The sequence below is a fragment of the Callionymus lyra genome, chromosome 3 (genome assembly GCF_982586985.1).
Source record: "Callionymus lyra chromosome 3, fCalLyr1.hap1.1, whole genome shotgun sequence".
NCBI classification, from domain to species: domain Eukaryota; kingdom Metazoa; phylum Chordata; class Actinopteri; order Syngnathiformes; family Callionymidae; genus Callionymus; species Callionymus lyra.
In genome coordinates, this window is record NC_141820.1 from 3646646 (window position 1) to 3670241 (window position 23596).

The 23596-nt window shown below is 43.2% G+C and overlaps 1 protein-coding gene across 5 annotated transcripts in view; it reads right to left on the reverse strand.

Moving 5' to 3' along the window:
* Positions 1-856: 856 nt before the first annotated feature.
* Positions 857-23596, reverse strand: part of LOC148083044 (NACHT, LRR and PYD domains-containing protein 3-like) — a 214352-nt gene continuing 191612 nt past the window's right edge. For all 5 annotated transcript variants that reach the window (XM_087786166.1, XM_087786169.1, XM_087786170.1 and 2 more), the window contains 10 exons: positions 23285-23504; positions 21384-23142; positions 19761-19937; positions 17829-18005; positions 11427-11603; positions 9445-9621; positions 2644-2820; positions 2410-2583; positions 2056-2102; positions 857-1622 (listed from right to left, as the gene is read on the reverse strand). In XM_087786166.1, coding sequence (XP_087642292.1) covers positions 1081-1622; positions 2056-2102; positions 2410-2583; positions 2644-2820; positions 9445-9621; positions 11427-11603; positions 17829-18005; positions 19761-19937; positions 21384-23142; positions 23285-23504 — 3627 coding nt within the window. In that variant the 3' untranslated portion in view covers positions 857-1080. The remainder of the gene's footprint in view (positions 1623-2055; positions 2103-2409; positions 2584-2643; positions 2821-9444; positions 9622-11426; positions 11604-17828; positions 18006-19760; positions 19938-21383; positions 23143-23284; positions 23505-23596) is intronic.

The window sequence follows — 23596 nt, forward strand, 5'->3', positions numbered from 1 at the left end:
AAGAAGTCTGTGAGTCTGAAGCGACCTCTAGTGTTCGCTCTGAGAACAGCAGTTTCATAGGACTGTGGTAACATGTTTCAAACTCTGCATATGTTCGCAGGTACTACCACTACCTGTTCACTCATTACCTGCCCCAGTCCCTGAGAACTCTGGTGGACCGCTCGTGCAACTGCGAGGACATCCTCATGAACTTCCTGGTCTCTGCTGCGACGCACCTGCCGCCAATCAAAGTGGCCCAGAGGAAGCAGTCCAAGGAGCTCCCGGGTCCACAGGTGGGCGCTCCTCTTCCTGAGATCCTGCCGATGCTCTTAGTCTCACCACCTTCTCTTGGCTCACCAGGGCACCAGGACGGTTCCTTGGGTCGACCCCGAGCACTTCAGTCAGCGGCAGGAGTGCATCAACACCTTCAGCTGGTTTGGCTACATGCCTCTGGTGCACTCGCAGCTGCGCCTGGACCCGGTGCTCTTCAAGGACCAGGTGTCCGTGTTCCGCAAGAAGTACAAGGACCTGGAGAGAGCGTGAACATGGGAGACAGGACTGGAGGCTGGACCAGACGACAGACCCTGGAGGACTGTCTCTGGAGCCACGAGTCCAGATGAAAAAGAACTTCTAGAACTTTCTCTGACGGTTCTGATGATCACATCTACCTGTCTGACCTCACATCTACCCGTCTGACCTCACATCTACCCGTCTGACCTCACATCTACCTGTCTGACCTCACATCTACCTGTCTGACCTCACATCTACCTGTCTGACCTCACATCTACCCGTCTGACCTCACATCTACCCGTCTGACCTCACATCTACCTGTCTGACCTTCTTTCTAACCTTTTATTGTGAAGTGACCTTGAGTCTCTTGAAAGTTTTAAAGCAAATGTTTTATTAAACATGATGAACATCATGAGTGACTCGTGCTCCACTGAACTTCAAGTCTTCAGTCGACTCAACAAGTGATGAAAGAGTTTCTTCAACAACATTCAGATCAACACGTTTGTTTCAGGAGCAGATTTCTTCCATCATCACTGTCAGCACTTTAATGATGATTGACAGCAGCGACACAAGTGTGTTGGAGGAACACACTCACACACTCAGGTCACACACACACACTGAGGAACCAGAACCAGGAACCTCTGTGAGTCCAAATCCCAGGTACAAAGGTTCAGTGGAGGTGAAGAAGGTGTCGAGATGTTTCTTTCCATCAGAGGAGACACTGTAAAACTGCAAATATCCAGGTTCACTAAAGTTCATCATCATTCCTACTCTGTGAGAAACTTCTTGACTCTTGATGACAGTTTCTTTCTTATCGTGATAGAATTTATATCCTTCATCATCAGAGCAGCTCAGACTCCAGGAATAACGGTTCTGTCCAAACTCAGACTCGTCTTCTTTCCCTCCGTCTCTTCTGAGAGTCAGTGCGATAGAAGCTCCTCCTCTCCACTCCAGCTCCCAGGAACATGGTCCAGTCACAGCTTCTCTGGTCATCACCTGAAGACACCGGTGGAATCTGTCGGGATGGTCCAGATAATCCTGATCCTGCGGCACAAGTTCCACCGTCCTGTTGTCCTTGGACAGTAGGAGGCGCCGGTGTGCTGTGTCCGGGTCCAGTGAGAGTGGACGGAAGTCTGAGAGAAGAAGACACGAGAGGTGATGATGGTGGAAGAACTTTCACTTCAAGACAATCATGGACTCCGTGTCCCAGCAAGCCAGGGAGGGCTGCTCTGTTTGTTGACATCTAGTGGAGATCATCATCAAAGTGAAGTCAACAGTCTTCTGAGACTGGGACCACCTCCAGAGAAGAACCAGGAGGAACATCCCAGAATCATCATTTGATTGACACCAGTGTGTCCATATCAAGTCAGCAGCTAAACTAGCATGAAGCTAACATGATGTTTCTTCATGTTCTTGAAACATCTCTGTGTTCATCTCCACCATCATCCTGGACTTGATGAAGCTCCATCAGCAGATTCAAGTGTAACAACATCTCAACATCACAACTGCTCCACTAGAAGCTGACAGAGTCAAGGAGTTCTCATCCATCAATCAAATCAAACTTACACATCTTCAGTCCAGATGTTAACCTCTGTGGTCCACAGTGATCCAGCCTGGAGGAAGAAACATTGAGAAGATCAGATTCATTTGACTTCAGATGCTGCTAAGTGGACGTTCTTTCATGACTGTGTGGACCACAACAAAGATGGATCTAGAAACACTCGCTCAGTCTCCACTGTCTCCTTGTTCTTCCACTGGTGTCCAGCAGGAGAACATGGAGAAGCTCTGAGAGTTGGATTCATGTGCTCAGTTCAGATGAAGAGTCTGAGCAGCGTCACACACTCACATCTCTCTGCTTCTGATCACATGTTCAGAAGATCTTTGGAGCTCAGTCAGTGAGTTCTGCTGCTCCGTCCATACCTGAGAGTCTCCAGCCTCCAGTCTGGACTCTCCAGTCCAGCAGACAGCAGCTCCAGTCCTGGTCCTCCTGGATGATTGAAGCTCAGGTCCAGCTCTCTCAGATGGGACGGGTTAGATGTCAGAGCTGAGGCCAGAGAAGAACAACCTCCTGCTGAGATCTTACACGCTGACAGACTGTAATGAAGGAGAAACAGTTTCATTAAATCAGAAGAACTGAAGACATGATGTTCTGACCTGAGAGTCTCCAGGTGACAGTGTGGACTCTTCAGTCCAGCAGACAGCAGCTCCACTCCTGGATCCTGCAGGTTCCGGTTGTGACTCAGGTCCAGTTGAGTCAGACTAGAGGACGGAGAGCTGAGGACTGAGGACAGAAGTGAACAACTTCTCTCTGACAGTCGACAGAAGCTCAGTCTGTGAAAGAGACGGAAACGTCAACAAGAGACTTTTTCTCTATTTTGCCTTGAAAGCCTTGATTGGAGGAAACACTGAACTCTTGACGTTCATAAGATCATCACATGATTGTGTGAACATTTGAAGACTTTGATTTCAATCAAGATCAACTTGATCAACACATGAAATAATGAAGTTTTCATCAGTTCAACACTTGATGTATAAATGATCACATGACTCACTGTTGTGAGAGGATTGATGTGTGTTTGTGTTTAATGTCAGTGTTAGTGTTAGTGTTGTGTAACTCCACTCACACTGTTGTGTAACTCCACTCACACTGTTGTGTAACTCCACTCACACTGTTGTGTAACTCCACTAATACTGGTGTGTAACTCCACTCACACTGGTGTGTAACTCCACTCACACTGTTGTGTAACTCCACTCACACTGTTGTGTAACTCCACTCACACTGTTGTGTAACTCCACTCACACTGTTGTGTAACTCCACTCATACTGTTGTTGTTTAACTCCACTCACACTGGTGTTGTGTAACTCCACTCACACTGGTGTTGTGTAACTCCACTCACACTGTTGTGTAACTCCACTCACACTGTTGTGTAACTCCACTCACACTGTTGTTGTGTAACTCCACTCACACTGGTGTTGTGTAACTCCACTCACACTGGTGTTGTGTAACTCCACTCACACTGATGTTGTGTAACTCCACTCACACTGTTGTGTAACTCCACTCATACTGTTGTTGTGTAACTCCACTCACACTGGTGTTGTGTAACTCCACTCACACTGATGTTGTGTAACTCCACTCACACTGTTGTGTAACTCCACTCACACTGGTGTTGTGTAACTCCACTCACACTGGTGTTGTGTAACTCCACTCACACTGATGTTGTGTAACTCCACTCACACTGGTGTTGTGTAACTCCACTCACACTGGTGTGTAACTCCACTCACACTGTTGTGTAACTCCACTCACACTGGTGTTGTGTAACTCGACTCACACTGTTGTTGTGTAACTCCACTCACACTGGTGTGTAACTCCACTAATACTGGTGTTGTGTAACTCCACTCACACTGGTGTTGTGTAACTCCACTCACACTGGTGTTGTGTAAGGTGTTGTGTGACTCCACTCACACTGGTGTTGTGTGACTCCACTCACACTGGTGTTGTGTGACTCCACTCACACTGGTGTTGTGTAACTCCACTCACACTTGTGTTGTGTAACTCGACTTTGACTCGTTGTGTGACTCATATTGTTTGACTTGTGTTGTGTGAGTCCTGTTGTGTGACTTGTGTTGTGTGACTCGTGTCGTGTGACTTGTGTGACTCGTGTCGTGTGACTTGTGTTGTGTGACTCTTTTTGTGTTAGTTGTGTTATATGACTTGTGATGTGTGACTTGTGTTGTGTGAGTCATGTTGTGTGACTCGTGTTGTGTGACTTGTGTAGTGTGACTTGTGTTGTGTGACATGTGTTGTGTACTTGTGTGACTTGTGTTAGTTGTGTTGTGTTACTTGTGTCTTGTGAGTTGTGTTGTACGACTCGTGTTGTGTGAGTCGTGTTGTGTGACTTGTGTTGTGTGACTTGTGTGACTCGTGTCGTGTGACTTGTGTTGTGAGTCGTGTTGTGCGACTTGTGTTGTGTGACTCTTTTTGTGTTAGTTGTGTTATATGACTTTAGTTGTGTGACTCGTGTTGTGTGACTTGTGTAGTGTGACTTGTGTTGTGTGACTTGTGTTGTGTACTTGTGTGACTTGTGTTAGTTGTGTTGTGTTACTTGTGTCTTGTGAGTTGTGTTGTATGACTCGTGTTGTGTAACTAGTGTTCTGCAACTTGTGTTGTGTTAGTCGTGGCATGTGAGTTGTGTTGTGACTTTTGTTGTGTGACTCGTATTGTGACAGTCATGTTGTGTGAGTCGTGTTGTGTGACTTTTGTTGCATGACTCATGTTGCATGACATATGTTGTGTAACTTGTGTTGTGTAACTTGTGTTGTGTAACTTGTGTCGTCTGAGTTGTGTTGTGACTTTTGTTGTGTGATTTGTATTGTGTGAGTTGTTTTGTGTGACTCGTGTCGTGTGACTTGTGTGGTGTGACTTGTGTTGTGTTAGTTGTGTTGTGTGACTTGTGTTGTGTTAGTTGTGTTGTGTGACTTGTGTCGTGTGACTTGCGTTGTGACACTTGTGTTGTGTTAGTTGTGTCATGTGACTTGTGTCTTGTTGTCTCGTGTTGTGTGACTTTTGTTGCGTGACTCATGTAATGTGAGTTGTGTTGTGACTTTTGTTGTGTGAGTCGTGTTTTGTAACTTGTGTTGTGTGACTTGTGTTGTGTGATTTGTGTTGTGTGACTCGTGTTGTGTGAGTCGTGTTGTGTGACTCGTGTTGTGTGAGTCGTGTTGTGTGAGTCGTGTTGTGTGACTCGTGTTGTGTGACTCGTGTTGTGTGACTCGTGTTGTGTGACTCGTGTTGTGTGACTTGTGTCGTGTGACTTGTGTTGTCTGACTTGTGTTGTGCGAGTGATGGTTGTGTGAGTCGTGTCGTGTGACTCTTGTTGTCTGACTCGTGTTGTGTGACTCGTGTTGTGTGAGTCGTGTTGTGTGACTCGTGTTGTGTGACTCGTGTTGTGTGAGTCGTGTTGTGTGACTCGTGTTGTGTGACTCGTGTTGTGTGACTTGTGTTGTGTGACTCGTGTTGTGTGACTCGTGTTGTGTCAGTCGTGTTGTGTGACTCGTGTTTTGTGACTTGTGTTGTGTTATTTGTGTTATGTGAGTCATGTTGTGTGACTTGTGTAGTGTGACTTGTGTTGTGTGAGTCATGTGACTTGTGTTGTGTGACTCTTGTTGTGTTATTTGTGTTGTGTGACTCTTGTTGTGTTAGTTGTGTTGTGTGACTTGTGTTGTGTTCGTTGTGTTATGTGACTTGTGTTGTGTGAGTCACGTTGTGTGACCCGTGTTGTGTGACTTGTGTTGTGTGACCTGTGTTGTGTGAGTTTTGTTGTGTGACTTGTGTGATTTGTGTCATGTGACTCGTGTCGTGTGACTTGTGACTTTTGTTGCGTGACTTTTGTTGTGTGACTTGTGTTGTAACTCGTGTTGTGTGACTTTTGTTGCGTGACTCATGTAATGTGAGTTGTGTTGTGACTTTTGTTGTGTGAGTCGTGTTTTGTAACTTGTGTTGTGTGACTTGTGTTGTGTGATTTGTGTTGTGTGATTCGTGTTGTGTGACTCGTGTTTTGTGACTTGTGTGAGTCGTGTTGTTTGACTTGTTTTGTGTGAGTCGTGTTGTCTGAGTTGTGTGAGTAGTGTTGCGTGACTTGTGTGACTTGTGTCGTGTGAGTTGTGTGAGTTGTGTTGTGTTAGTTGTGTTGTGTGACTTGTGTTCTTTGACTCTTGTTGTGTTAATTGTGTTTTGTGACTTGTGTTGTGTTATTTGTGTTATGTGAGTCATGTTGTGTGACTTGTGTAGTGTGACTTGTGTTGTGTGAGTCATGTGACTTGTGTTGTGTGACTCTTGTTGTGTTATTTGTGTTGTGTGACTCTTGTTGTGTTAGTTGTGTTGTGTGACTTGTGTTGTGTGAGTTATGTTATGTGACTTGTGTTGTGTGAGTCACGTTGTGTGACCCGTGTTGTGTGACTTGTGTTGTGTGACCTGTGTTGTGTGAGTTTTGTTGTGTGACTTGTGTGATTTGTGTTGTGTGACTTGTGTTGTGTAACTTGTGTCATGTGACTCGTGTCGTGTGACTTGTGACTTTTGTTGCGTGACTTTTGTTGCGTGACTTTTGTTGTGTGACTTGTGTTGTAACTCGTGTTGTGTGACTTGTGTTGTGTGACTTGTGTTGTGTGAGTCGTGTTGTGTGACTTGTGTCGTGACTTATGTTGTGTGACTTTTGTTGGGTGACTTTTGTTGTGTTAGTTGTGTTGTGTGACTTTTGTTGTGTGACTTTTGTTGGGTGACTTTTGTTGTGTGACTTGTGTTGTGACTCGTGTTGTGTGACTTTTGTTGCGTGACTTTTGTTGTGTTAGTTGTGTTGTGTGACTTGTGTTGTGTGAGTTTTGTTGTGTAACTTGTGTCTTGTGACTTGTGTTGTGTGACTTGTGCTGTGTGACTTGTGTTGTGTGACTTGTGTTGTGTAACTCGTGTCGTGTAACTCGTGTCGTGTGACTCTTGTTGTCTGGCTCGTGTTGTGTGAGTTGTGTTGTGTGACTCGTGTTGTGTGACTCGTGTTGTGTGACTCGTGTTGTGTGACTCTTGTTGTCTGACTCGTGTTGTGTGACTCGTGTTGTGTGAGTCGTGTTGTGTGATTTGTGTTGTGTGACTCGTGTTGTCTGACTCGTGTTGTGTGACTCGTGTTGTGTGAGTCGTGTTGTGTGACTTGTGTCGTGTGACTCTTGTTGTGTGAGTCGTGTTGTGTGACTCGTGTTGTGTGACTCGTGTTGTGTGACTTGTGTTGTGTGACTCGTGTTGTGTGACTCGTGTTGTGTGACTCTTGTTGTGTGACTCGTGTTGTGTGACTCGTGTTGTGTGACTTGTGTTTTGTGACTCGTGTTGTGTGACTCGTGTTGTGTGACTCTTGTTGTGTGACTCGTGTTGTGTCAGTCGTGTTGTGTGACTCGTGTTGTGTGACTTGTGTTGTGTGACTCGTGTTGTGTGACTCGTGTTGTGTGAGTCGTGTTGTGTGACTCGTGTTGTGTGACTCGTGTTGTGTGACTCGTGTTGTGTGACTCTTGTTGTGTGACTCGTGTTGTGTGACTCGTGTTGTGTGACTCGTGTTGTGTGACTTGTGTTGTGTGACTCGTGTTGTGTGACTCGTGTTGTGTGAGTCGTGTTGTGTGACTCGTGTTGTGTGACTCGTGTTGTGTGACTTGTGTTGTGTGACTCGTGTTGTGTGACTCGTGTTGTGTGACTCGTGTTGTGTGAGTCGTGTTGTGTGAGTCGTGTTGTGTGAGTCGTGTTGTGTGACTTGTGTTGTGTGACTTGTGTTGTCTGACTTGTGTTGTGTGAGTCGTGTCGTGTGACTCTTGTTGTCTGACTCGTGTTGTGTGACTCGTGTTGTGTGACTCGTGTTGTGTGAGTCGTGTTGTGTGAGTCGTGTTGTGTGACTCGTGTTGTGTGACTTGTGTTGTGTGACTCGTGTTGTGTGACTTGTGTTGTGTGACTCGTGTTGTGTCAGTCGTGTTGTGTGAGTCGTGTTGTGTGAGTCGTGTTGTGTGACTCGTGTTGTGTGACTTGTGTTGTGTGACTCGTGTTGTGTGACTCGTGTTGTGTGACTCGTGTTGTGTCAGTCATGTTGTGTGAGTCGTGTTGTGTGACTTGTGTTGTGTGACTCGTGTTGTGTGACTCGTGTTGTGTGACTCGTGTTGTGTGACTCGTGTCGTGTGACTTGTATTGTGTGACTCGTGTCGTGTGACTTGTGTTGTGTGACTCGTGTTGTGTCAGTCGTGTTGTGTGACTCGTGTTGTGTGACTCGTGTTGTGTCAGTCGTGTTGTGTGACTCGTGTTGTGTCAGTCGTGTTGTGTGACTCGTGTTGTGTGACTCGTGTTGTGTCAGTCGTGTTGTGTGACTCGTGTTGTGTGACTCGTGTTGTGTGACTCGTGTTGTGTGACTTGTGTTGTGTGACTCGTGTTGTGTGACTCGTGTTGTGTGATTTGTGTTGTGTGACTTGTGTTGTGTGACTTGTGTTGTGTGACTTGTGTTGTGTGACTCGTGTTGTGTGACTCGTGTTGTGTGACTTTTGTTGTGTGACTTGTGTTGTGTGACTTGTGTTGTGTGACTCGTGTTGTGTGACTTGTGTTGTGTGACTCGTGTTGTGTGACTCGTGTTGTGTGACTTGTGTTGTGTGACTTGTGTTGTGTGACTTGTGTTGTGTGACTTGTGTTGTGTGACTTGTGTTGTGTGACTCGTGTTGTGTGACTCGTGTTTTGTGACTTGTGTTGTGTGACTTGTGTTGTGTGACTTGTGTTGTGTGACTTGTGTTGTGTGACTTGTGTTGTGTGACTTGTGTTGTGTGACTTGTGTTGTGTGACTTGTGTTGTGTGACTCGTGTTGTGTGACTCGTGTTTTGTGACTTGTGTTGTGTGACTTGTGTTGTGTGACTTGTGTTGTGTGACTTGTGTTGTGTGACTCGTGTTTTGTGACTTGTGTTGTGTGACTTGTGTTGTGTGACTCGTGTTTTGTGACTTGTGTTGTGTGACTTGTGTTGTGTGACTTGTGTTGTGTGACTCGTGTTGTGTGACTTGTGTTGTGTGACTTGTGTTGTGTGACTTGTGTTGTGTGTTTGTAAAGATCAACCTGCGTCTCATGGAAGCTTCAAGAACCAGAGAAGAGAGTTTGTTCTAATTGTTGATGGTTTTCTTCAACATTCAATGATTTGAACGTCTTTTACTGTCGAGTCATGATAGAAATACTAGAGTTTAGTCTCCAGACTGAGTTGATAAATATGTCAAGATGACTTGAAATATTCTTCACCTTCCTGTTGTGTTCATGAAATATCAACTTCTAGAACCAAGTTCATGAGTCGAGGAAAAGTCATTCAAATCCTCTCAGAGTGAAAAAGGTTTCATGAAGAAACATGAATCCATTCACTGTTTACATCCATGTGTGTGTTTGTGTTTGTTTGAAATGATGTTCTGACCTGAGAGTCTCCAGGTGACAGTGTGGACTCTTCAGTCCAGCAGACAGCAGCTCCACTCCTGGATCCTTCAGGTCGTAGTTGTGACTCAGGTCCAGTTGAGTCAGACTAGAGGACGGAGAGCTGAGGACTGAGGACAGAAGTGAACAACTTCTCTCTGACAGTCCACAGTTGATCAGCCTGTGAAAGAGACGAGTGTCGTCAACAAGAGGATTGATTTGTGTTTATATGAGAAACAAACACAAGAGAACATAAGGAAAAATAAGTCACAAAACAAACAACAAAGACAAATGAAAATAAAAGGTTGTTACATGTATATTGATCATAATAACACATCATTGATTCTTTTTCTATTCACTTACTTATCTCAGTGTTTTTGTGTGTTTTCTCTCAATTGTTGTGTTTAATTCTTTTCCAGAGTAAAAATATCTTCAATTTAATCAAGACACTGATTCAATCGTGAAGATTCACTTCAGTCAATTTATTCTATTTGTTTTTTAACATTCAATTCAATATGAACAGGTTTACAAAGTTATTATTCATAACCGTGTCAGGTGTGAGTGTGAAGGTGTTGCAGGTAATACAAGCTCAAACAATGTGTGTGTGTTTGTCACTCACACTCCTGCACTCTCTCAACATTGTTGTCTTCATTTGAATGTTTACAGTTAGAAAATTCAAGGTGAATTCTCTCCATCTTTGGATCCAGTGGATCTATGTTGTGACACAGATGGAGTGTCAATCATCCTCCGTCACATTCACCTTCATTTCTTCTCCATGTTTGCTTCACATGAACTGAATTAGTTTCAACTTTTGAAACATTTCTCAAGTTTGGAGACTATTTTTGAAGTTGTTTCTGGACATCAATCAATATATGGATCAGTTTGATTCCATCTGGTGACACTTTTTATTCATGATTCATAAACATGTTTCAAGTGAAGATGTTTCTTATTTTCTTATTTTCTAATGATATTTTTTCACATTCATCAAAGTCTTCAAAGTTTTCCTCCATCATTGTTCAAACATGTCGTTCCTTTAAATCTCCAGGTTTCAAATGTTTTCTCTGTAGTTGCAGGTTTGACTATGGAGGCCTAGGAGGGTCAAACCAGGATTTACTGTCAGCTTTCATTGATATTTGAAACAATCTTCCATGTTTGAAGACAATACTTTTGGCAGAGATGGACTCGAGTCAACGACTTGGACTCGAGTCCAACTCTGGTCGCACCTATCAGACTCGTGACTCGTGATTTGTGACTCCAGTACACTGGGACTCGTGAAGAGTGACTCACTACTGCACCTGGTTAAGTGATTCGTGACTCAAGAGTCGACCCAGACGAGTCATTGTGACTCGAGCGTCGACTCAGTTATTTTAGTGAGTCTAAAGTCAAATCATCTTCTGGTCACTGATCCATGCTGTGAGTCTTTATTGAGTGAATCTCCTATAGATGGTTCATCTAGTGACTCGAACATGGCTTCAGACTTGATTGACAGGACTATGTTGATGGTTCAATGTTTGATAATAATCAGTGAAAATCTAATGTTTTCATACAAGTCATGAGTTCATTGAATCATCTGGTGTTTTTCATTTTAGCTTCAGACTAACTGTTGTCGTAACTTGTTTCTACTTTGAATATTCTTTGTATTATTGTGAAGTTTGCAGTGGATTTAAGTTCATGTTATTTATGTTCTTTAAAACGTTTTTAGTTTTATTTTGAAAGTTCACTTCCTCTCTGTTTATCTCACAAGAGTTCAAAAGTCTAAGAATCGAATGTGTTTGAATGGATCTGAGATCAGTAAATATGTGTCAACATACTGAACAGCACGACCCAGCAGAAGAACAAATCAAGTTCAAGTAGAACCTGCTGAAGACTGAGGTCACTTAGAATCATCTGCTTCATTGAAGAACTCACTGAAGACTCAACTTTGACTCTCTGGAGTCTCACCTCTGACTTTCACATGTTCTGAAGCTGAAGACATGATGTTCTGACCTGAGAGTCTCCAGGTGACAGTGTGGACTCTTCAGTCCAGCAGACAGCAGCTCCACTCCTGGATCCTGCAGGTCACGGTTCTCACTCAGGTCCAGTTGAGTCAGACTAGAGGACGGAGAGCTGAGGACTGAGGACAGAAGTGAACAACTTCTCTCTGACAGTCGACAGCAGCTCAGCCTGTGAAAGAGACGAGTGTCGTCAACAAGAGGATTGATTTGTGTTTATATGAGAAACAAACACAAGATAACATAAGGAAAAATAAGTCACAAAACAAACAACAAAGACAAATGAAAATAAAAGGTTGTTACATGTATATTGATCATAATAACACATCATTGATTCTTTTTCTATTCACTTACTTATCTCAGTGTTTTTGTGTGTTTTCTCTCAATTGTTGTGTTTAATTCTTATCCAGAGTAAAAATATCTTCAATTTAATCAAGACACTGATTCAATTTGTGTTTTTAACATTCAATTCAATATGAACAGGTTTACAAAGTTATTATTCATAACCGTGTCAGGTGTGAGTGTGAAGGTGTTGCAGGTAATACAAGCTCAAACAATGTGTGTGTGTTTGTCAATCAAGGAGTCGACTACTTCCACTATACATGGACTACTATCAACCTTCATCTAATGCCAACATGACTGACCAAATGACTGATGTAGTTCAACATCTGGAGGACAGTGAGCTGAGACTATGGTATCCCATCCAAGGACGACAGCCCCTCCATCAGCTCCACACAACAGCTCAGGAGCCCATGATGGTTCAAGTCACTTCCCAACGGACATTTCTAGATTCTCTCATGTTAGACACGAAACACCAAGAGAACTCAAGGCTCCTCTTGTTTTCCGTGGGGATGTTCAGACAAAGTTGAGTTGGAAGAATGGCTCGAGTTGATGGAAGATTATTTCAAGAAACGTGATGTTCAACTGGAGAGTCGGGTGGAAGAAATTCTCACACATTTAAGGGCTCGAGCTAAAGAGTGAAGTTTGGGATAGAAATGGAGAGATAGATGTTGCACGCCGTCCTCACGCTGTGTCTGGTCTCTTGAGGAAACTTTTTTCTTCTGAACGCTATTCATCGGTGCCTTTGGCAGACTTTTATTCAACTCTCCCAGATGTGATGAAGACCCGTAGGACTACTGGCTCCGCCTCAAGAAAGCTGCTGCAGTCGCCACAGGTTGCTTGTGGGAACAAGACAAATGTTTGATCACCCAGATCTGGCTCACATTCCGGTCCATACTTTGGATAAATGGTCAGCCGTGAAGTGCAGGACGTGTTGGATGAATTTCATAGACTAGTTTGAAGACACCAGCCAGACATAGTGAAGAGGTGAACATGGATAGAGTTGAAGTTAACCTACAGCAGCCTGTGAACCACCTGAGAGACAGCAGCCAGTTGATCCAGACTCTTCTACAATGGAGAGGTTGCTGGGGTTGTTGGAAAAGATGCTGCAGAACCAGAGTCAGAACCAATACAACAGAAGGACACGTAACAACTACAAGAGACAACACCGAGTAGAAGGACTTGACGCTGTGCCATGTTCTGTATGTGCTGATGGTTCACACTCTGCATATTCTCACTGCCGAGAAAACCTTCTCTGCTTCTTTTGTCACTCTCCAGAACACACAAGACGTAACTCACCTCAAGTTCTTATGCCACCTGCCTTCACACATCAGGGAAACATCATGAAATTGCTCATTTCAAAGATGAAGGGTTCAATAGTTCCATCATTAACCTCAACATGTGATGATGCAGTTATTTTGTCACATTCAGACGAGTGGAAAGAGGAAGACCTGCAATCCAGGATCAGGACGACAAAGAGTCGTGTCACACTGCAACCAGGTTCTGAACATCTAGTGTGGGCTAAAGTGTCATCGTCTGCTCAGTCAACTGTGGGGAAAACAGTTGTGATCGAGCAACACAGTCCAAAGTGAGACCTGCACAAATCCTGGAAGGAAGAGTTGTCACTACCTTGTGGGGGGATGGCTGGGTTCCTGTGAAGATGTTGAATCCTACTGAGAAGCTACTCACTATAAAAATAAATGCTATGGTTGCAGATGTGTCACTCGCCCCTCAGTCCAAGACTTGCCTCAACCAGAACCCGTTTATTCTAATGTGATGTTGACACAGAACATCCACTGCTGTCTGAGGAGATGATCATCCACACGTTGAAGGACATGGATCTGGAGGACTTAGATCTCACCTGTGAAGTGTCTCTTGATTGTTAAAAAAAATGTAGTATGTCTCGTCCAAAGTTATGAGTGTACTTTCTCAAAACACAAAATGGATTGTGTTGAATGAATATGTTCATAGAATCTGTTTGGTGGACGACAAGCCTCTCAGACTGCAGTACCTCCGTGACCCCTCTAGTCAATATGAGAAACTGAGGATCTAAATAAGATGGAGGAACAGGGGATTATTCGTGAATCTCAGAGTGAGTTTTCTTCTCCTCTTGTGCTTGTTGTTAAACCTAATGGTGACCTACGCATTTGCAATGACTTCAGATGGTTGATGCCAGAACAGTGAAAGATGCGGACCCCCTGCCCCACCAGACAGGTCTGCACAAATATAATAGAATGCTCAGGGTCTTACCAACAGCCCCGCAACATTTATACGGATGATGATGTCCATATTTGGTGATAAGAACTTTTCTTTTGTGTTATCTGGACGACCTGCTGGTTTTTGCTCCATCAGAGGAGGTTGCAATTGAACGGTTGGAGATGTTTTTTTCGCGTCTTGCTGCTAACAACTTAAAGCTACACCTAGGAAATGTAACTTTCTTTGCAGATCTGTAAGGTTCTTAGGACACATTATTTGTGCAAATGGTGTAAAAGACAGACCCTGATAAAATACAGGCCGTGGTTGATGTGGAAGAACCTGATCTGTTTGACTCTGATGGAATCACTTCTTCTGCAAAGAAGATGAGATCATTTCTTGGCATGGTCCTGTATTATCACCATTTCATAGAGGGATGTTCAGCTGAAGCCAAACCACTTTTTGATCTTGTTTCTGATCCTGTCTCCTGTAACAGCAGAGGCAGAAAACGCAAACCTAAATTGAAAAGGTTTCATCAGACTCACTCCTGTTGATTGTTCTGCTGAGTGTAAGGCTGCATTCAAACACTTAAACATGACTCAGTCCACAGTGTCACTCTGGCTCACCCTGACTTCACAGAGCCCTTGTTCCTGCTGTAGAGCTTCTTTTGATGGGTTAGGTGCTGTCCTCTCACAGTTGCCACCAGGGGGCACTGTAGCACGACCAGTGGCTTTTGCCAGTAAGAGCCTCTCACGTTCACAGCTGAATTAACCTGCTCATCGGCTAGAGTTTCTGGCGGTTTGTGATAAGTTCAGTCACTGGCTAAAAGTGAGACATCTTACAGTTTGGACAGATAACAATCCCCTAACCTACATTTTGACTAAGCCCTGGTTGGACGCATGTGAACAAAGATCGGTGTCCAAGTTGGCAGCTTATAGTTTTGATCCGAACAATGTACCTGGCAACAAGAATGTGGTCACTGGTGCCCTTGAGAACCATTTGTTCAGTCTTGCATTGGTCATAGACCTGTTACAGAGACCTACGTCTCATTGTTGGAGAAGATGTGTGGCCTTGAAGATGAAAAAGTGCATGGTGCATTCAAGTGTACTACGAACTGTCAAAGGCTCATTGAGCAGTCTTTGAATGAGGGTGAAGCACTAGACCAGGCCTGCCCAACCCGTGGCTCCCGGGCCGCATGCGGTTCTTTGCCTGGTTTCATGCGGCTCTAACGTTCTAGTGTTGTGTCGTTCACGAACGATTTGTTTGAACGAACGATCTTTTGAGTGAACGTACTGAACCAAATCACTTCATGAAGTGATTCATTCCTTTCTCAGTTCAGTTGAACGCCGCGACCGTGCCGGTAGGAGGGATTCTATGATAAGACTTTGCTACAGAACATTTAGTTTTTATGTTGGCACAGATTCGGTCAGTGAACAGGGATTCATGTTCGGCTGTGAACACACCTCAAGATCTTCTCTATTTGCTGAATTTCTCACGAATGTCTGTGCACTGGTCCTTTTCCATGAACGCACTTTTTTTTCTTTTTTTTTTTTGCATTGTCCCTCAAGTGCAGTGAATGTTAACCTCGGGTCTGAATCATTAAACCTAGTAACGGATTGTTTGGCTGCGTTCAGGAAGTAGAAGAAATTGCAGTCTGGGCTTCATAAGCACTGAGTTAGTAATTTGGTGAACGAACGAACTGAACAAATCCTTTTAATGAACTGATTCTAGTGATTCAGTTCAGTCAAAAGAACTGTCGATCCCAACACTATTACGTTCATATGGAAGTTTGGGTTTGTGTTTTTTTGAATGTGCGCGTTCGCTTCGCTTGAGTTCAATACGGTATTTTCATCCAACGCGCAATAATACAAGCCAGATCTGAAGAGGTTTGTTCAAAGCAAGGAATGACAGAAGTCCTAATAAGCAACATGCATAGTAAGAGAGAAAATATATTTTAATTATTATATTTTGTTTGTGGACTTGGTTGAACTGAGAGTTTGTGTGTGTAAGACAGTACAGTACAGTACACACAGTGCACACAATGTTCATTTTTGAAAATGACTGGCCCTGACTGTAGAAGTCAAATTCTGTCATTATCATGTTGGTGTGTGACATTTACAATAAATCTGGCTAAGCAGAGGTCTGTGTGTGAGGAAGGGATGATGTTCATGTGACCCATGATGTGGCTCTTTGAGGTAACACAGTAAAAAAAATGTGGCTCTCATGTTGTGTGACTCTTGTCGTGATTTTTGTCCTGTGACTTGTGTTGTGTGACTCTTGTTTAGTTAGTTGTGTTGTGTGGCCACCCCTGCACTAGACCAACAAAATTCCATGACAGCTGAAGAATTATCAGCCGTTTTTGAAGCACAAATGTCCGGTGGAATGAGCCAGAAAGAAGGCACAGAACCTCCTCTTCCTCATCTTGTGGACATCACTCAGTCTGACTCATTAACTAAGAGTGAAAAAGCCAGACTGCAAGAACAGGACAACATTCTAAACATGGCGTTTCATTATGTCAAACGTCATAGAAAACTAAACACAAAAAATATTCCAGTTAATCGTCCCAAATTCATTAAAAGGTCAGGTGTTGCGTGGTTTACATGACTCAGAGGTCATCAGGGTCAGACACACACTGTGTCACTGGAGTGGACTGGAGAGTGACATCATTAACCACGTAAAGGGCTGTTTTCACTGTGTTGTTGCTAAAACTCCAGAACCTGCATTTCGTGTCCTCCTTGAATGCATTCAAACATCTGCAGCTTTGGAATTGGTTTGCATAGATTTTTGTTCTGCTGAGAAATCTGTCAATCAAAGCGTGGACGTACTTGTTGTGACTGATCATTTCTCAAAAGCTAAGCAGGTATCCGTCGACTGGGTTCGCACCCTTTTTCCTCATGTTTGGCAGGACACCACGATAACCTGTTGATGTTGTGTTCCAGCATGCTCTCCCTGATTCCACTGTTGTTGACCATCATGACTTTGTGTCTCGGTTGAAGCAGGAGTTATCCGAAGTTACTCAAATTGGCCAAAATCTAACCGCAGAGCTGGGGGCATCTTAGGGTCTCTTGCTGTTGGTGATCGGGTTCTGCCCTCTTGACAAATGAGTGATCACTGATAGTGAAAACACATCATTCCTCTATAGACCTAATGCACTGTAGGAGCGAGTGACACTGTACCAAGATGGCCGCCCTGTATACACACCGCTCTAGTGAGGGCAGCAGTCGATGCGGCGTCCATGTAATTATGTCTATGGCCTCGAGGACTGCGATGAGGTAGGAGGAGGAGATGCTCTGTGAGCATTAGTGTATAAAAATATGTTAGAAACACCTTTTCTTTCAATTGTCATATTTTATATTCTTTGTTTAGAAGCAGTTTTATTGTATATGTTTGTTTAATTGTTTAGTGTTTAACTTATTGTGTGGTGTTTCTAGAGCGAGAGCAACGAGTGTGTGAGCGATCCATCCTCAAACTGTATTTTGATTTATGTGCAGAATCTTACAAATAAAAGACAAGTGATCCACGAGCAGCTTCATTGGTGGAATCAGAAGTGTGATGATCCAAAGGTTATACTCACATCACCATGAACATTACCCTGCATTGAAATCTAGCAACAGAACAAGTGATGACATCACAAGAGTCTCTCAAATGTCTTTGAATGGATCTGAGATCAGTAAATATGTGTCAACATACTGAACAGCACGACCCAGCAGAAGAACAAATCAAGTTCAAGTAGAACCTGCTGAAGACTGAGGTCACTTAGAATCATCTGCTTCATTGAAGAACTCACTGAAGACTCAACTTTGACTCTCTGGAGTCTCACCTCTGACTTTCACATGTTCTGAAGCTGAAGACATGATGTTCTGACCTGAGAGTCTCCAGGTGACAGTGTGGACTCTTCAGTCCAGCAGACAGCAGCTCCACTCCTTGATCCTGCAGGTCGTAGTTGTGACTCAGGTCCAGTTGAGTCAGACTAGAGGACGGAGAGCTGAGGACTGAGGACAGAAGTGAACAACTTCTCTCTGACAGTCCACAGAAGCTCAGCCTGTGAAAGAGACGAGTGTCGTCAACAAGAGGATTGATTTGTGTTTATATGAGAAACAAACACAAGATAACATAAGGAAAAATAAGTCACAAAACAAACAACAAAGACAAATGAAAATAAAAGGTTGTTACATGTATATTGATCATAATAACACATCATTGATTCTTTTTCTATTCACTTACTTATCTCAGTGTTTTTGTGTGTTTTCTCTCAATTGTTGTGTCTAATTCTTTTCCAGAGTAAAAATAGGGTTCAGTTTTAGACACCGTAACGTATTGTTTTGCATCTTCACTTAATAAGGCTTTTGAGTTCATGCAAAGTGCTTTTGATCAAGTTCAGGCTCAGCTTTGTCAACTGAAGCTTGTTCTCAATGCTGATAAGACCAAACTTATGGTATTTTCAAATAACAAAAAGATTGAGATAAATCACAATATTTTAACTTCCCAAGGTCATGCAATTGAGGTGTATTTTTACAAATACTTGGGTTTTATGATTGATGACCACATCTCTTTAAAATTCACATACAAAACCTGGTAAATAAACTGAAACTAAGGTTAGGCTCGACGACGACGAGTCGAAGCTACCTTCCTGACCGTTCTTGATTCTGGAGATGTGTTGTACATGAATTCATCAGCTCACTGTCTAAAGATGTTGGACACTGTGTAACATGGAGCCTTGAGGTTCATGACAAACTGAAGACCCTTAACCCATCACTGCACACTATACTCAAGAGGTCACTGGCCTTCGCTCTCTTCGCCACGACTTAGTCATCGGCATGTTTGTATCTACAAGGAGATTATAGGTTATGAATGTTCCTCCAGCTCGTACTGAACTGGGTAAAACAGCTTTTAAGTTTTCTGCGCCGTCATCGTGGAAGAAGCTGAAGAAGCAGCACAAGTTTGAGACTCTAGTGACTTTTGACAAATTCAAGGCTGTTGTCAGGAATTTGACGTCGAACTCTAACAGCAAGTGTGAATGTTTTTAGTCAGTAATCTTTTATCCTTTTCTGATATTGTACCAACGCACTTAATACTGTATGAAATAGTTTTCATGTGTAACTATGTTTTGCTGTCCATCCTGTCCAGGTCTCTCTTGTAAAAGAGATTTTAATGTCAATGAGACTAACCTGGATGAATAAAGGATCAATAAATAAAATAATAATACAGAGTTATTCATTCACTGTTTGTGTGTTTGTGTTCACGACACATGTTCAAGTGTTTGCTCATGAAATTCAAATGAAAAGTTGATGTTGTTTCAAAAAGTGACTTTAGAAAATGATGGATTTACAAAACAAGGTGAAAGAAAAACCATGAAGAAAGAAAGAAGGAGTGAGTTGGTGACACAGAGATGAGTTGAAATGAAAGATATGAGCAGGATGTGAGACGACACTGTTGAATATTGTGATGAAGAAGAACATGTTTGACTTTTCATACAGTTGCTGATGTGTTCATCACACATGCTCACATCACCATGAACATTACCCTGCATTGAAATCTAGCAACAGAACAAGTTATGACATCACAAGAGTCTCTCAAATGTCTTTGAATGGATCTGAGATCAGTAAATATGTGTCAACATACTGAACAGCACGACCCAGCAGAAGAACAAATCAAGTTCAAGTAGAACCTGCTGAAGACTGAGGTCACTTAGAATCATCTGCTTCATTGAAGAACTCACTGAAGACTCAACTTTGACTCTCTGGAGTCTCACCTCTGACTTTCACATGTTCTGAAGCTGAAGACATGATGTTCTGACCTGAGAGTCTCCAGGTGACAGTGTGGACTCTTCAGTCCAGCAGACAGCAGCTCCACTCCTGGATCCTTCAGGTCAAGGTTCTCACTCAGGTCCAGTTGAGTCAGACTAGAGGACGGAGAGCTGAGGACTGAGGACAGAAGTGAACAACTTCTCTCTGACAGTCGACAGCAGCTCAGCCTGTGAAAGAGACGAGTGTCGTCAACAAGAGGATTGATTTGTGTTTATATGAGAAACAAACACAAGATAACATAAGGAAAAATAAGTCACAAAACAAACAACAAAGACAAATGAAAATAAAAGGTTGTTACATGTATATTGATCATAATAACACATCATTGATTCTTTTTCTATTCACTTACTTATCTCAGTGTTTTTGTGTGTTTTCTCTCAATTGTTGTGTTTAATTCTTTTCCAGAGTAAAAATATCTTCAATTTAATCAAGACACTGATTCAATCGTGAAGATTCACTTCAGTCAATTTATTCTATTTGTTTTTTTAACCTTAAAGTCAATATGAACAGGTTTACAAAGTTATTATTCATAACTGTGTCAGGTGTGAGTGTGAAGGTGTTGCAGGTAATACAAGCTCAAACAATGTGTGTGTGTTTGTCACTCACACTCCTGCACTCTCTCAACATTGTTGTCTTCATTTGAATGTTTACAGTTAGAAAATTCAAGGTGAATTCTCTCCATCTTTGGATCCAGTGGATCTATGTTGTGACACAGATGGAGTGTCAATCATCCTCCGTCACATTCACCTTCATTTCTTCTCCATGTTTGCTTCACATGAACTGAATTAGTTTCAACTTTTGAAACATTTGTCAAGTTTGGAGACTATTTTTGAAGTTGTTTCTGGACATCAATCAATATATGGATCAGTTTGATTCCATCTGGTTCAATGTTTGATAATAATCAGTGAAAATCTAATGTTTTCATACAAGTCATGAGTTCATTGAATCATCTGGTGTTTTTCATTTTAGCTTCAGACTAACTGTTGTCGTAACTTGTTTCTACTTTGAATATTCTTTGTATTATTGTGAAGTTTGCAGTGGATTTAAGTTCATGTTATTTATGTTCTTTAAAACGTTTTTAGTTTTATTTTGAAAGTCCACTTCCTCTCTGTTTATCTCACAAGAGTTCAAAAGTCTAAGAAGAAGCTCAAGAGACATTCATTTGCATAAACTCAAGGACTTGAAGAAACATTAAACAAGACTTTTCTCTCTTTGCAGCCAACGAGGTGTTGTTTTGTTTGAATGTTAGTTTCTATTAACACTGTGTTAACTTTTCATTTTCTTCATCATTTATGTTCAGTTTTCACGCTGGATTTCGGGGTCAATCCTAAAATAAACCCTGTCTGTGCCTGAGGGAGAAACATACAGTCGTTCATTCACTGTTTGTGTGTTTGTGTGTTTGTGTTCACGACACATGTTCAAGTGTTTGCTCATGAAATGCAAATGAAAAGTTGATGTTGTTTCAAAAGTGACTTTAGAAAATGATGGATTTACAAAACAAAGTCAAAGAAAAACCATGAAGAGAGAAAGGAAGTTGGAGTTTCTCAGCCTGAATGAAGAAGGAAATCAAACATTCATGGTTCATATCAGAGATGTTTCAATGATCCACTTACAGAACTTCATTTGAAGCTTGAACCACCGGCAGAAGCCTCTCAAGAACCTCCTCTGAGGTAGAGTATTTCTTCAGGTCAAACACTTTCAGATGTTCCTCTGAGGACAGTAAGATGAAGGCCAGGCTGGACCATTGAGCAGGAGACAGTTGATCTGTGAAGAGACGTCCTGATCTCAGCTGCTGTTGGACCTCCTCCACCAGAGAAGTGTCCTTCACTTCATTCAGACAGTGGAACAGGTTGATGACTCTCTCTGGAGACACATTCTCACTGATCTTCTTCTTGATGAGCTTTGCTGTGTCCTGATTGGTCCAGGAGCTACTTCCTGTCTGTGTCAACAAACCTGTCAGGAGACTCTGGCTGGTCTGCAGAGAAAGACCCAGAAGGAAGCGCAGGAACAAGTCCAGATGTCCATTTGGACTTTCTACAGCTTCATTGATTTCTTTCTGGTAGAACTTTTCTATGTCAACGATTCTTGACTGCAGGTTGACTTCGGAGTTGAAGAACATCTGGTGAACATGAAGAGCAGACAGAAACTCCTGAAGACTCAGGTGGATGAAGCAGAACATCTGGTCCTGGTACAGTCCTCTCTCCTCTCTGAAGATCTGAGTGAAGACTCCTGAGTGAAGTGAAGCAGCTGTGATGTCGATGTCACTCTCTGTCAGGTCTGATTCATAGAAGACCAAGTTTCCTTTCTTCAGGTGCTCAAAAGCCAGTTTTCCCAGAGACTCCATCATCTTGCTGCTCTCAGGATCCCAAACTGTGTCTGTCCAAGCTGCTCCATGGTACTTCATCTTCTTGACTTTGGACAGAACCACCAGGAAGTAGATGAACATCTCAGTCAGGGTGTTGGGCAGCTGTCCTGTCTCTCCTCTCTTCAACATGTCCTCCAGAACTGTGGCAGTGATCCAGCAGAAGATCGGGATGTGACACATGATGTGGAGGCTTCGTGAGGTCTTGATGTGAGAGATGATGGTGCTGGTCTGCTCCTCATCACTGGACCTCTTCCTGAAGTACTCCTCCTTCTGGAGGTCAGTGAACCCTCTGACCTCTGTCACCATGTCCACACACTCAGGAGGGATCTGATTGGCTGCTGCAGGTCGTGTGGTGATCCAGAGCCGAGCTGAGGGAAGAAGATTCCCTCTGATGAGGTTTGTCAGGAGGACGTCTACTGAGGTGGACTCTGTAGCTGCTGTGAGGACCCGACTGTTGAGGAAGTCCAGAGGGAGTCGACACTCGTCCAGACCATCAAGGATGAACAGAACCTGGACTTCTTCAAAGCTGCTGAGATCTTTGGTTTCAGGAAAGAAAAGATGAACAAGTTCCATCAAACTCAACTTCTTCTCTTTCAGCAGGTTCAGCTCTCTGAAGGTGAAAGGAAACATGAGCTGGAAGTTCTGGTGAGCTTTGCCTTCAGCCCAGTCCAGAGTGACCTTCTGTGTCAGGAGGGTCTTCCCAATGCCAGCCACGCCCTTCGTCAGCAGGCTCCTGATTGGTGGGTCTCTCTCAGGTGAGGCTTTAAAAAGGTCTTCTTGTCTGATGGTGGTTTCTGGTCTGGTCTGGTTCCTGGTGGCTGCTTCGATCTGTCGGACCTCGTGCTCCTGGTTGACCTGGTCTGTGCCCCCCTCAGTGATGTAGAGCTCCGTGTAGATCTTGTTCAGAGGAGCAGAGTTTCCTGCTTTAGCGACCCCCTCAGACACACTGTTGAACTTCTTCTTCAGGCTCTTCTTCAGCAGTCGTTGACACTTTTCTGCACGACTTCCTGAAGAAGAGAAGTCCCATGAGTCACAAGATTTTAGAAGCTGAAGATCAATCTTCTCAGCAGCTGCAGGAATTTCAATCTCAAATGTTCTAATAGATTCAAGTTTTCTTTTTCAACAGGTTAAAGGTTCAAATCCTCTTACTTCCCCACAGAAGACCAGCAAGCTCCTCCTGCTTCATGCTCCTCAGGAGGTTCAGGATGAACATCAAGAAATCTTCTCTGCTGCTCCTCATCTGCTCCTCTTCACACTTCAACTCCTCCTCTTCCTCATCATCCAGGTGTTTCTGCTCACCTGGTCTGAGAAACTTCTTCACTCTCTCCAGTTCCTCCTTCACCAGGGTCATGACCTTGTCCTCCAGCAGCTGAAACACAAACATGTGACTTGATCATGTGACCTACAGAGGTCACCAGAGGTATGTCTCAGTCCAAGTCTAACCAGGACCTGTTGAGCAAT